General features: G+C 55.2%; 4 protein-coding genes across 4 annotated transcripts; 1 reads left to right on the plus strand and 3 right to left on the minus strand.

Annotated features, from left to right (window-relative positions):
* Window positions 1–198: 198 nt before the first annotated feature.
* Window positions 199–5178, plus strand: ACO1O0_001615 (uncharacterized protein; the record flags this gene model as incomplete). The annotated part of the gene is made up of 1 exon (XM_083191098.1): window positions 199–5178. One exon carries the CDS (start codon window positions 199–201, stop codon window positions 5176–5178), a length of 4980 nt encoding a protein of 1659 aa, XP_083052312.1.
* A 520-nt stretch (window positions 5179–5698) lies between these two features.
* On the minus strand, window positions 5699–9004 carry ACO1O0_001616 (ER membrane protein complex subunit 1; the record flags this gene model as incomplete). The annotated part of the gene is made up of 3 exons (XM_083191099.1): window positions 5699–5743; window positions 5797–8687; window positions 8998–9004. The coding sequence occupies 3 exons, from the start codon at window positions 9002–9004 to the stop codon at window positions 5699–5701; spliced, it is 2943 nt and encodes a 980-aa protein (XP_083052313.1).
* Window positions 9005–9337: 333 nt separating this feature from the next.
* On the minus strand, window positions 9338–11547 carry ACO1O0_001617 (uncharacterized protein; the record flags this gene model as incomplete). The annotated part of the gene is made up of 4 exons (XM_083191100.1): window positions 9338–10603; window positions 10654–11384; window positions 11432–11483; window positions 11536–11547. 4 exons carry the CDS (start codon window positions 11545–11547, stop codon window positions 9338–9340), a joined length of 2061 nt encoding a protein of 686 aa, XP_083052314.1.
* Window positions 11548–12367: 820 nt separating this feature from the next.
* ACO1O0_001618 (LYR motif-containing protein) lies at window positions 12368–13048 on the minus strand (the record flags this gene model as incomplete). The annotated part of the gene is made up of 5 exons (XM_083191101.1): window positions 12368–12377; window positions 12434–12483; window positions 12535–12597; window positions 12665–12829; window positions 12995–13048. 5 exons carry the CDS (start codon window positions 13046–13048, stop codon window positions 12368–12370), a joined length of 342 nt encoding a protein of 113 aa, XP_083052315.1.
* Window positions 13049–13667: the final 619 nt, after the last annotated feature.

A 13667-nucleotide genomic window follows, 5' to 3' on the forward strand; every position in this document is an offset into this window, starting at 1 on the left:
GATGGTGGCAATGGCACCCCTGAAGGACATTGTTGACCCAATGATTAACGACAATCGTCATGCGGGTCAGCAATAGCTCAAGCAATCCCCCCCCCCCCCCCCCCTTTTGTCTCTCTCCATCTCCAGTCTCGAGTCCCACCCAACACTGCTGTCAAGCTTCATTGAAGTCCCATTCCCAGTTTTTCATATATACACTTGATGGATTCAGACTTGCTCGTTCGGCGTCTGCGTACAGCCACCCCGTCAGAGCAGGCCGAGCTTCTGCGCGAAGCCCTCCACAGCGCCAAAGGGGAGATCGTGACCATCACCAGCACCCTCCTGGCCGCCAACAAGTCTGGCGCCCTGCCCTCGCCCACCATCCAGACATGGCTCGCCGTCGCCCACCGGCCCCACGTCTCAGCGCTGGTCTTCCTCCGCAACGGCCACAATGCCCTCACCTGGGACGCTGCCCTTGCGCATCTCGCGAAGCATCTACGCCCTGGGCCTGCTTTTGATGAGACATGGGATGCGCTGGGGGGCGTCCCGGTGCTCGTGCACACCATGGCTGGACTCGGCATTTATCAGCTACGCCGTTTGTGCACTGTCTTGGCACGCACCTCGACGGGCCATGCCGATGGAGAAAACTCCTACTTGCGCCTGAAGCAACGGCGCATCACGGACCTGTTTGATCATCTAATGGATGACGAGCGAAACACATATGAAAAGCGGCCCGTGAAGCCCATCTATACTCGTATCCTGCCCTCTTGCACAGTCGAGCGAGCCCTGCAATGGGCCGACAGGCTAGAGACGAATAAACACAGCCCTCTATTGATTGCCCGTGACACCGACATGGGATATGACAAGCTTTATATGATGATGTGCAGGGGCCACTGGGCTGCCTTTGAGAACCATGCCTTTGACCAGGTATTCCACTCGAACAAGCCCCAGCGCAGTATGAACAGACTAGAGCCCTTCACCGACAGCAGCTTCAAGTTCGGCATCAAGGTCCTAAAAGCCTTCACAGAAAGCAAAGACCTGCGAGGGGAGACTCTAGGGCGGATTCTCTCATCACTCATTGTGCCCCTGGCCAGACGATGCCGAAATGGTCACTACAATGCTGAAGCCCGCGAGCAGCTCTGGCGACACATCAACTCTTGGCTGGAGAAGCATTATCTGATCAAAAGTAAGCCAAGCCTCCAAGGAAATGAATGGGCCGAGAGGAATCTCGTCTCCATTGCCGATAGCTCCTGGGACTCGCGCTCGGGGGATACTAGCAACGACATGGACTTTGAAATTCTTTATGGTACCATCAAGAAGCTCCGTTCCCCGAGTATCGACAGGAGGGTCTTATCCCAGAGACCCAGTGTTCGATATCGCTTCCTGCGCTTCCTCCTGCTAGAGTCCCCTGGCCGCGAATTCAATATCGGTGACCCGTACGATACCAGCAGCGAAGGACTCGGGGGGATCAAGCTGTCCATTACAACCTTCACGTGTCTTCCAGGAGCACAAGGTCTCATGCTTTTCGAACGCTGCTTGGAGGGAAATCCAGACTTCTCGTTCCTTTGCTGGGGTGAATCATCTCGGGGGTCCGGCGTCCTCAGTCAAAAGATGGGAATGCAAAAGGATTCTGGCCCCGATATATACATCTTGCGCGCTGTCCTTCTTCAGCGTCTCGGAGAGGGTCCCCCCATCCTACCAAAGGATCCCAGGTCTGTCTTGAGCCAGCTACGCACCGAGGAGCTTGATGATCGCAGGAAGAAATCCGCACAGGGCCGTGATCCCTCCATTCGGTCTTTCTGGGCTATCTCAGCCCTGAGGCTAGCCCTTGCTCTGGACGACCTGGACGAGCTGAGAGAGAATTTTGTCTGGATCCGTCGCTATGTCAGAGACCAGTTGGTCTTCAGGGACCTGGAAGACTTTGCCAGTATATTTTCTAATGACCTGGTCAATGCCTTGAGCTCCATGGAGGCGAAGCATGCTCCCCATGACGGCCTCAAGACAAGGATGGAAAAGGCCAACGCCGTCCTTATGGCCATTCTCGAGACTGCCCCCCTGGCAGCGCCCCAGGGCAAAGTCAAGACTCCCCATTGGCCCCATAGAACTCGAATCATTACAGGTGTGGCCAGGGCGCGGCTCACGCAGCTTGAGCGACGACAGCAATCCCTGGGTATCAGCGACGACGATGCCTATGAGATGGTCCTAAGGCCAACCATCGACCTCTTGGTTGGAGCAGAGTCATTCACACTGAAGCCGGAATACGGGGGCCTGAAAACCCAAGACCCTCTTGGGATTCTCGTATATATCGGAGGCATCTACCACAAGAAGCCCCTTGGCCCACACGTGCTCCGGTTCTTTGACACGCTGGCCCGGGAGCGTAACGACCTGTGGCAGAGGCTGCGCTCGCAGCGCTGGCCAGACGTCGTCACCCTTCCAGCACCATGGCCACGAGGCCTCGCCGTCCAGCATCTCGTCCCCAGTTGTCTGAGACAGGGGGCGGGTTGTCCGTATGTGCATCGGCGCATCGAGGCAGTGGTTTTCTGCGACCCTGCTGTTGTGCTGCAGCCTATGCCTGACGATGACAACTTGACAGAAGCCGTGGGGGTTTTTGTCGACTCTTGGACCGTGGCTTTGTCTCTGTGGCTTAATGAGTTAGACGATGAGGACGGGGATGGGCGTGAGCGCCGTGCCTCGCAAGCTTGGGAACATTGTCTAAGTCGCCTCTCCGAAACACAGATGTCTGTGCCACAGGCTCAGCGTTACTGGTTTGAATATGGCTTCCGTCCGGCGGGCTTTGAGCGCCTTGTTGAGTCCAAGGTTGATTCCAAGAACAACGCTCTATCCTCGCGAAGACTCTCAGACCTTCCTAAGCCTGATGGCTCTGGGAACCCAAGCGAATGGGATCCGGATCCAGAGTACCCGACCAGAATCACCGCAACCGCCGCAGCTCCGAAAATGAAGACCGACCTGGGCGAGCCAACTTGCCTCGATTCGATGCTTCAAGCTCACCGGCATGGAGGAGGGATGCCCAAGATATCCAAACTATGGCCAACCCCAACAAAAAGCCCCGGCACCCTTGGGTTCTGGGACTTTACCTTCTCAGGGGAAACGAATGACAGAGGAATATTGACTCTCAAGGAGTCTACTGTTGATTCCGTCGCCGCAGCGGCAATGCTCTTTGTCAACAGCTCATGGGGGGCAGATGCGTCCTTTCTCATGAGACCATTCCCTGACGACCAACAGCCTCGCTTCCCAGCAGTATATCTGGACCAGGAGTTTCTGCAGCGGCCTCAAGACCCCTCAGATGCATGGTCTGCTCTTTGGCGCCTCTCCTCTTTTGTCCCCTCCAAGCTACTCGCCCAACTCGCCACGTCGATAATGGCCCGCATAGAATCGTCGGTTCCAGCGGAGCGAAACTATTCCCGCCTTGTTGGGATCATCAACATGCTCGCCCACCACAGTCCGGCTCTAGCGGCGCCGCTAATTCAGCGCTTCATTTTGGAGTTTCCGGGGGAAGGCTACTATCACCAAGAGCTTCTAAGCCCCAGCATGCTACGACTTTTTGACGCCCGCACTTTTGAGCACTTCTTCACATCTCTCTCGGACTCCATCATCCAAAGGCTTCAAGGACAGTCAAGCCACAGCAAGGGCAGCTCCGAAGGAGAGCGCCCTTTTGTCAAGGTGATTACGGTAAAACTTCTTGCGCATCTTCTTAGGGGAAGCTTCTTCATCGACCCCAAGGTGTCTGTGGATGTTCTTGTGAAGATTGCGCGTGCAACATCCCAGGTGGACACTCGACTCGAGATCATCAAGGCTCTTGCCAGCAACGAGGAGGAAAGAATCCTTGCCTGGGAGTCGCTCCGAGACTGGGTCCCACAGGTTGCTGGAGCCCTGAACGAGAGACACCCTCCCACCGCAGCAGACTGGGAGGTGGCCGAGAATGGGGGATCGCTGCCCGAAGTTGCGCCCCCGGATGACTCGGCTCGCCCTGTCCTGAGGTGGATTGCTGGGGAGAGTAAAACTAGCAATGATATGCGTGACTTGACTCTCCGGAGTTTGGAGGCTTCGGCAGAGGGCAATAAGCGGTGGACCGAGCTGTTCCTTCGCGCAAACGGTTTCACGTTGGGCGATGTCGATCTCCCGAGTATACCGGCCTGTCCCGAGATACTGACGGAAATGGTTGAGTTCCTGCTTTCTGTGAACGAGAAAACAGGAGCCCCGGCGCTACCCATTCCGCAGTTTGAGACCCTGAAGCGGTATACTCTGCTGCTCATAGACCCCCCAGAGGCCCTAGTAGCCATCAAAAACTCCGTCAAGGCCTCAGCAAAACTCGCTCAGTCGAATGCGGGACAGCACTGGCTGAACCTCTGGACGCCCCCCGATCTCAAGAAAAAGTACGACGGAGGTGACTGGATGTGCAAGGCTCTCGGCGCCTTGTCAGCTCGCCAAAAGGACCCTCCTCCCTTTGGCTCTGTGACTTGCGAGATGCTCGAGGACACGGTTTTCGAGATGGCTGAGCTTTACATGTACAGACAGGCCTGGAACAACATGTACATGGTTGTTGACAGCTTGAGTCCCGAGTTTGACCCGGACCAAGGCGTTGCAATCGAGACCAGAGGCCCCGGTAGAGTCCTCAGGCGGCTGATTGACCGAATTGACTCCCTCAGGACCCCCGAGTGGCAAGCCGACGCCAACCGCCGGCCATCCAAGCTTCCTGACACATTCAGCCTCCGGCTCAAGCTCATCCCAGTCCCCCGGAGGAGGCGCCAGATGCCATCAGGGGAAGACATCCCCAGGAGACATCTCCCAGCGGCCGTCGACCGCATTGCCAAGCTGCTCCAGGAGGTTGTGGAAAGTGGCCTGCCGTATTTCGATCAGTATTCGGCCATCCACAAGCACGTGAGCACCCAGGTTGGGCCAAGGCTCTACATGGCCAGCTTGCTTGGCAGCACGGATCGCTTCCGTGATCCCGAGAGGCCGACGCTTACAGAGTTCCTCTGCGTCCAGCTCGCCGCATCGCTGCTGGGGAAGCTCAGTCAAGCGCCGCCTGGCCAGGAGAATGACATTCTGGCAGTACGGAGGATGGTCGAGGCGTGGGATTCCAGCGCCATCGAGTTCCTGAGGGAGCAGGCCAACAAGCTCAGAGTAGCAGTGCGAGGGAACGTGTCTGGGAAGGAGTCTGCGTTGGCGAATTGGCTTTGACAGCGGAGAAAAGGCTACCGTCCTGTCTGTGTCATAATGCGGAACCATCGAGGTTTCGGAGAAAGGATGGCTGGTACAGGTCTAGGTATAGAGCAGGATTCAGGATCTCAGCTCCCCTCTTAAGGAGTAATTCAACCACACCAAGAGCTTCTCGCCGTCTAGGGACGAGGATGAGTAATAAGATAGCCGTGAAGATACGTTATACCTGCGCGAGTACGTAGTTTTTTAGCATCCCACTTTCTTACCCACTACTTGCCCGGACAGTTGGCCATACTTTAAATTCTCGTGGAAAATAAAATACGTGTTGACGGATGTCACGCTCTAATACACCTCAGAGAGGGTTGGGGGCTTCGGAGTTCTACTGACCTTCGTAGCTACCAACGTTCCACGGAGCCAGTGCACAAAGAGCAAGATGGACACTTGCTATGTAAAGATTAGCCATAACGGAATTCAGATTAAGCAAATTACACTTTTATTCGTATCGCTAGATGTCCGAGCCATTCTATGAGTACCTAACCCCCTACATCGGGCCCTCCCATACCCTGTTAATCTGCTTGCTCCGAACCTATTCTCAATGTTAGCATCATTCAGCCTCACATCAACAAGAGGGGTGCGTACCATGGGAGCCAGGAACATGACGCCACCAAACAGCGCGACAACAGTGAGGATCAGGGTAGTCTTGTTAAAACTCTTGCCCAGGATATCAAAGACTCCGCTGGGCGCCACCCTCGTGCCAAACACGTCGACTCCGTAGGCGACCACCAGACTTGTGCTCTCGACGATGGCTGGCGAAGCCACGATGCCCTCTACGCCCACTATATCCCACTCATGTGAGATGACAACGCGGGGGTCGACCTCGATGGAGGCGATATACCTGCCCAACCCCTCGGCTTCTTGCTCGGTGGGGGTGGGATCCCGGCCAACGGGTCGGCGGGGGTCGATGACTACACGTGGCATACCAATGATGGCGTGAGACTCAGGCATGAAGCCAAGGACTTGGCGGTTGGCGATGCCCTGGCGGGTCTGGGTCACAGCCAGCTTACTAACAGGGTGACTGATGACCCAGGCCTGGGAAACAGCCCACGGGAGTGGAGGTCCAGTTGGCGTGTCCACAGGCTCCAGAGATGAGAAGTTGGCCGCATCTCCGAGGGGTCCGCGGTCGTTGGGCGAAGGGGATTCATAAAGATCCGTAGAAACAATCTGGTATCCCTTCACGAGACGGTTGGTTCCGTCATTGAGCCTATACTGTCCAAAGAAGGAGCAGACGTGCCAGTTCTCAGCCATGGCGCACGAAACATCCTTGCTACCATCAACGCCCTCGAAGCGCTGCGTGGAAAGAATCTCGCCGGAGACGGTGTCGACCGTCTGGACGGCAAGTGTGGAAGACTCTTCGTCGAAGATGGCAACGACAATGGTGTTGGCGTTGAGGTACTTGTAGTTGACACTGCGATCGCCGAGGACACGGCCGATGGATGCAACGGGGTCGTGAGACGGGCGCGTAGCAATCTCAACAATGCGCTGCTTGAGGAAAGGCTGTATCTGCCAAACCTCTTGCTGTGTGACCTTGTCTCCATCAACTACAAATCTGAATCCCTTCAAGACATTGTCATCGGTTCGGATAACAACGGTGTCCTTGGGAGCAGACTCAGCGGAGAGGGATCCAACAGGCTTGCCGTCGGGTCCAAGTTGGAGAAGCCAAGGGCCATTGGCACCCTCAACAATGGCGGTGCTAGCAACAGGGCCGCCGGAAGACGCTGTACTGACAAGTGCGCCAGTGGCAGCATTGATCTCGACAAATTCGCCCCTGGAGCCAGACACCGTAACAATGGGCTCGACGCCATCCTTGGACACAATTCCCTTGACATCGAAGGACACTCCTACGGCCTGGGGCAGCACAGCAGTAGACCAAATAATCTCGCCACGGTTGCCAGTGTTGAGACCAAAGAAGCGGCCCCGGCGTGTGACAACGACAATGATCTTGTTGAAGCCAAAGCTGTCGCGGCGCAATCCTTGCGCCTTGTGCACGGCACCATCGCCAAGGATGCTATCCATCAGCCGGGTTGGGATAGACTGCAGCCACTCCGGGAGGTACTGCAAGTCGTTGATATGGCGATTCACGCGGTGGATGTAGGCAGACAGTGGGTTTGTGTGTGCCTCCTGCTCGAGCACCTTCGCGAGGTCCTCGTCCTCGGGGATGTCAACCCAAACAGCAGCAACAGCGCCACTCAAGCCCTCAGGGCGTGACCAATCCTTCTCTCCATTGCGCACCATAACCCAGTCCTCGTCGACGGTTACAGCGGCAGAGCGGACGGCGAACTCGTCGCCTCCAGGCTTCTTGACAACCTCAGAAACGGCGTGAACGGGCTTCAGATTGCGGCTTTCCTTGGGGAGCCAGCGGGACAGAACGGCGTGCGATTCAGATGAAGTAATGCTGACCTCGTCTTCACACACGCGAGTGAAGTACACATTAGCGCCCTCTGAGCTTGTCGAGAAGGCACATTGAGCCTTGAGGAGGGGTAGGTCGTACGCCTTGGTGATCTGTCCATTCTTCAGGTTGATGTGGTGGACCTCTGCCCTGTTGCCCTCGGCTGACTTCATGTGAACCAAGAAGTGTGGCTGCGACTGGGTCTTGTGAGGCGCGTGGATGGAAACATCGGTGGCATCAGATGTCAGCGGGAACTCCTGCTTCCCCTTTGTACCGAGAACATGGACATTGAGCTTTTTGAAGCCGCTGTCAGTCCAGGCCAGGATTGGCGCTGCCGAGTTGGCACCGACAAACATGACATCGCTCGGTCCGTGGATATCGCCCTTGGTACCGACAGTCCAATCGTTGACTCGCGCACCGGTCGCAGTATCGAGAGAAGTCACCTTGAGGCTGTAAGAGGACGGCGATCCGTGGAGGCTGATGACATAGATGTTGGCAATATTAGTCGAGACCTGAAGAGGGATGTCCTTGTTGTGGTCGCGAAACTCCCAGATTACCGTCCCCAGAGCGCCGTGCAGTCGTCGAAGCACGGTAGCGCCATCCTCGTGGAACAACGCCAGAACGTCCTTCCGCGAAGTCTCCGTCATCTCCATGATCTCAAGGTCCTTCACCTCGCCCGGGAACTCGGCATGCCAGACATTCCTACCCGTCATGGCACTCCACGCATGCACGGACTGTCCGTACGCCGCAGCCACCCAGTCCTCGTTCTCGGGCGCGCGAAGGTGCCCCCCACCATTAGTGATGTTGCTCGAGACCTGGTGTCTCCAGACAACAGCGCCATTGCTGGGATTCACAGCGCCAAAGACGCCAACATCGCCGAGGGTATATAGGAGGCTGGCCTTATCGTCCTTCCGCGGTCGGTGGAAGAAGGTCGTGTCGGGTTGGGGGACGCCAAACAGGGCGTGGTGGAAGTCGACGTCGCCGACCTCGTCCTGAAAGACGGCCGCTCCGAGCGACGAGAGCCCCAATAGCAGGAGCGAGTTAAAAATGTGCCGCATGTCGTCGATTCGGGGCTTGACGGCAGCTTGTCGTCAAGTTAGGAGCTGTTGGAGCTGATTGACGTGACGCTTGGCGTGGGTTGGACAATGCTTAGTCACCCACTAGGGTCCTCCAAGCTCCAACCCTGGAAGCTACCGAGTTTCCAGCGACAACAATATCAACCCCTAGCACGTTAAGCAAAAAATGAGAGGTTTCGGTATTGCCATGAGAATATTTCAGGACATAGGAATTTCCCTATCCTATATATAACTTATCATCCAAGCAAAAGAAACATGATCAAAGATATGGCTTGTCTACCCTACATCAGCAAGGCATTCAAATTGGGTGTAGAAAACGACACATGATTCTCTAACAAAAACTTAAATGTAACAACGGAAGTTTATTTGAACTTTGCTATGCGCTGTCGCAATCACTGTACGCGACTCCTCTTCGAAACCCTGTTACCAAACTCCAGATCCAACCTCATCACCAAATATACACAGCGGACCCCATTCTTGCATTTCGTGATGCCCTAGCCCAGAGAACCAGCCAACTGCATGTGCAATTATGAGAGGCTTAACCAAAAAAAAAAAAAAAAAACCAGGAAAAAGGAAAAGAAATGGCCCAGAACTGCGTCCTCCAACTAACTGTCGCATGTTCTTCAGGTATTGGTATCCTCTCTGAGGACTCACTCTCTTAGGGCTCATGGACTTGCTCGTTCTCAGATCCTTGAGCTGGTTCTGCTGTTGCTATAGCAGGTTCTGCTGCTGGCTCTTGGGTGGTCTCGGCCACTACTTGGGTAGCTTCGTTGGTTGTTTCTTGTGCGGGTTCGAGGGCTGGTGGGGCGGGTTCTCCCTTAGAAGCCTCGCGGTCTAGCTCACCCATAAGACCGCCTAGGAGGTCTGGCTCATTACTCGTGGGGTGAGCAGCCTCTTCTTCTGGATTGGGAGCTGGCGGGGGTTCCTGAGACTCTGAGGTCTCCTGGGCCCTCGGAGACTCTTGTGGTTCTTGCGCCTCCTGAGTCGTCTGGATCTCCCGAGGCACCTGGGGTACTTCGGGTGCTTCGACAGGAGCCTCAGTAAAGGCACTAGAGTCCAGCGCTGGCTCTGTAGAGACAGGGGCCGTTTCTGAGGGCGCTCCAGATGCTGTCGCGGGAGCTCCTACTGACGCAGAGTCATCCGGCTTCAGGGTATCTTCTGTCATGGCAGACTCATGATGGACAAGAGGGGGCTTCTCAGGCATTGCCTCTCCGCTAGATGAAACATCCTCCTTGGCGGGCTCTCCACCCTCAGATGTTTGTTCCGGTACGCTCTCCGTCTTAGGCGAGGCCTTGGGGGATGAAATGTTGCCTACCTGGTCTGGAGGCGGCGGTAGGAGAGTCTCATCTGTGCTAGCTGACGGCTGCATAAGGGGTAGATCTCTTTCCGCGGCTGCCTCGGGTGCCTCGCCGACAATTGTTGACGGAGGCTCGGCAATAGTGGAGTCTTCGGCGGGTAGCGTGGGGGGCAGCAGCTCGGGAACGGAGGAGGAATCCTGTGCCACGGCACTCTGAGTTTCTGGAGGCGATGGGACGGAGACGTTCTTCAATGGGCTGCCCTCAACCTTGGGAGATCCTGAAGCCAGACTGCCAAGAGGAGGAGCTAGGGTGAGTGGGTTGGGAGGTGTGGACTCTTTGGATACAGAATCGTCATCCTTCATCTCCACATCTGCGGGTTCAGAAACGGGGGGTTCAGAGACAGGAGGTTCAGAGACTTGGGGTTCAGAGACTTGTGGTGCGTCCGTCATCTCCTTATCCTGATTTTCGGGGCCTTCGGTCGTGTCGCGTTGTTGGGCATCAGTGAGCTCTTCGCCCTCGCCCTCTTCACCCTCTTCGCCGTCTTCCTCGTCGTCGTCATCGTCGTTATCATCGCCGTCGGCTGCTTCGCTATCCACGACTGTATCCTCACCTTCCTTCTTGATGCCCTATCCATAATTAGTAAACCCGAGCGAGCGATGAGGCATGATATCCTTACATTGGCGTCTTCACCCTCAGCCTTCGGAGCCACGACACCATCTGGGCCTGGAGCAGCGCCCGCTGGATGTTCGGTGCCAGGAAGGGGAAGCTTGATCTTCTTCTTTCCACGTCCTGGACCAGCCTTTGCCTTTCTCTTCGGCGGGGGTGGTCGCCGCCGTGGCGGAGGTGGCGGCGGTGGTAAGGCCTGTCCATTCGCAGCCGCAGGCTCGACCCTTGTGGAAATAATTTCGCCGTCGACATGCTGACCCTCGGCAAGAGTCACTTCTTCCGTGTAGGGATTTCCCGCAGCATCAGTTCTCTTGACTGTCGCTCGTGTTACGGTAGGCCCCACAACCTTGTCCTCCACTGTCTTGCTGGCGATGGTGACGGTACCCTTTCTGCGCTTTGCCAGATGCGATGGGGCGGAGGCTTCGATGTTCCTCGGGATCTGCTTCCACATCTTGATAGCAAAGCCCTTGCGCGAGCTGTCCTCTTCCTTCTTTTCCGCCTTCTCAGGCAGGGCGGCTTCGGGGTCGGCTTCCTCCTCCTCAACCGGCGCCGGGCGCTTGTAGAGCCGGCCGGATCGAGCGGCGCGGAGGAGTTCCTGGGTGTGCGGAGGCAAGAGATTCGAGTCTTTCGGCATGCCGTGGATCAGCTCGACGGCCCAGATGTCGTTTTGTTGCTGCGTCTCCTGTTGCTCTGGAGGGGCGACTGTGACCCAGTCCTGTCGCCATTGTCGCACGGGTAACCCTTCAATGGTCAGCTACATGCGCGATGTCGCGTAGAATCTTACCAACCTTCGAAGTCATCGTGCTCAGCGTAGGCACCACGGTGGGCTGCGCGTCTAGTCTGCGACAGGAGGTCAGCTTCGCAACGGATTATAACCACCAAAGTGTCTTACGCCGGGCGCCATGACGCCACAATATCCGAACAAGCTAGATGCTTTGCCCTAATGCAGAGGTAATAATTCTAAACTAAAAGAAATATATTGTTGTCAGGCCAATCGCGGGAAGCGCGCTCGCTTTGCGATGATGCTGGAGGATGCTTGGTGTTGATCGCGAGTCGTGACTTTGCGTTTGGGACATTACGTAAGCATAGGTACCAACTTTCACGAAGAACCTGGGATAGAAGCTTGACGGTTACACATCGTTTGATCTAGACGCGCTACACGGTAAAATATGCGAAAAATAGATAGAAATAGAATTGGTGTGCTTAGTGTTAGTGATTCTCATGATGCTTTATTGACTAAGAAACCCCTAACTCCTCAGTATTTACGTCGTTTTCGTCGATCAGTTGTATAGCTGACATCACCATCCGTATCTAAGCAAAAATCATGCAGCGGGTAATAATCCACGGCGGGCTATGAATACCTTGGTTAAATCCATCCTTGGCCTATTTTAAGGTCTGCAAGAGTGATCGCGTGATGTAACGGATTACCTAGACGAGGCGCTGGCTGTAGGTAAATAACAAACAGGTAGCTATGCCTGTGCGTGCTCCATGATTTTGAGGGATATCTTCACGACACTGTGTCAAAACCAAATCGCCTTGGAGAGTATAATTCTGTTGAGATTTGACGAGTAGCAAATTCCAGGGAGCTCAAACCACCCACGTCGGCAACCGCGACGCGAGGCCCCGGAGAGTGGTATCAATATGGTATACAATGTCGACCAACCATCCTTTTACTGTACAGCGCCGCCCATGACCTTGGATCTATTGGATTCAATGTTTATTCCTTAGTCGTATCTAATGCCGCAGTCAGACAAGCTGTTGATGAAGTGTTTGGAGAGAATGCAACTTACCCTGGCTCCTTTTGCCTCACCACCTGTCCCTCGTTACCCGATTCTTTGCCCTAAGAATCCGTAAGCTTTAGTTCTCAACCTTATTCGAAAGGAGAACGTACCGAAATGCCACCCTCGACAACTAAACGATCCAACTGGTAGAACTGGCCGATGGTTGTTTGTCGCTAGAACATGGCGCGTGAGTCCCAGCGTCCCTACATCTCGTCGCCATCGTGGGGTTTCCCAGCATACCTTCATCACCTGCAGCTCCTTGAGACCCTTCTGCACCAGCTCCTGTACCCTGCGCGGGTCGTCTACCGCCTTGTTCTCCCTGAAGGCGTCTCTCGTGCGTCGCTTCGCATACTCGCGGAAGTTGTAGGCGGGGAACTGGGTACCCTGTCGCAGTAGTTGGCGGTACTGCCGAAGCGTATGGGTTAGCAATGCTGTAAAAAGGGCATAGGGCCCGCGGGCCGCTGGTGGCGATACATTGCGCGCGCATTCACGCCGGTGGCATATCGGTTGCCCTGGGCGAGGTATGGTGGGAACGCGGCGATCGCCAGGAACGAGGAAGGGAGAACTTACGAGTGAGCGCACTTGCTGCGGCATCTCGCCTTTCAAAGTTGCGACGGCCGACATTGTGATTTGGTGGGGGAGATGTGATGTTCACGAGAGAAAGATTGTCAGCGGGCGACTCTCTCGGGGGCGCGATGATGCATCAAGCCGGACTCGGGGGAAAAGTTCGGTGTTAGTCGGCGCGGAGAATTGCCGCCTCCGATCAACGCTGTATTATTTCATAGTGTCTACAATAGTTGACACTGTGCAGCTCCTCAAAATGTCGCAGTACATTACAGTGCGCATTATGGTCTTCTTCACGCACCTTTTCGGTCGGGCCCTCGAAGGGTATATTGCAGGTTATAAAATGACTTCGAAAGCACTAAACATATTCGGCAATTCCTGTATTCAAATGGTAAGATAATCCTATATCTATCAGGTAGGTAGTGTGTCCGGTGTTGTTTGTGATCAGATCCCACAAGATTCTTCTTCCATGATTATTGGATCCGAATTTACGAGCCTCCAATGCTGCCCTGATACCTCTGGCTGCAGTATTACTGAAGACGCTGCAGGCTAGCCTTATCTTTATCAGGCCAACCGCCTGAAAATATGTCGACCTGGAGCCGAGTCTTGAATCATCGTTAGGGTCGTAATTCATCACTCAGAGTTTCAGCTCGGGGTTGATGTCAATTCCAGATGTACG

The sequence above is a fragment of the Amphichorda felina genome (genome assembly GCF_050947745.1).
Source record: "Amphichorda felina strain 45539 chromosome Unknown scaffold_2, whole genome shotgun sequence".
Taxonomy (NCBI): Eukaryota; Fungi; Ascomycota; class Sordariomycetes; order Hypocreales; family Bionectriaceae; genus Amphichorda; species Amphichorda felina.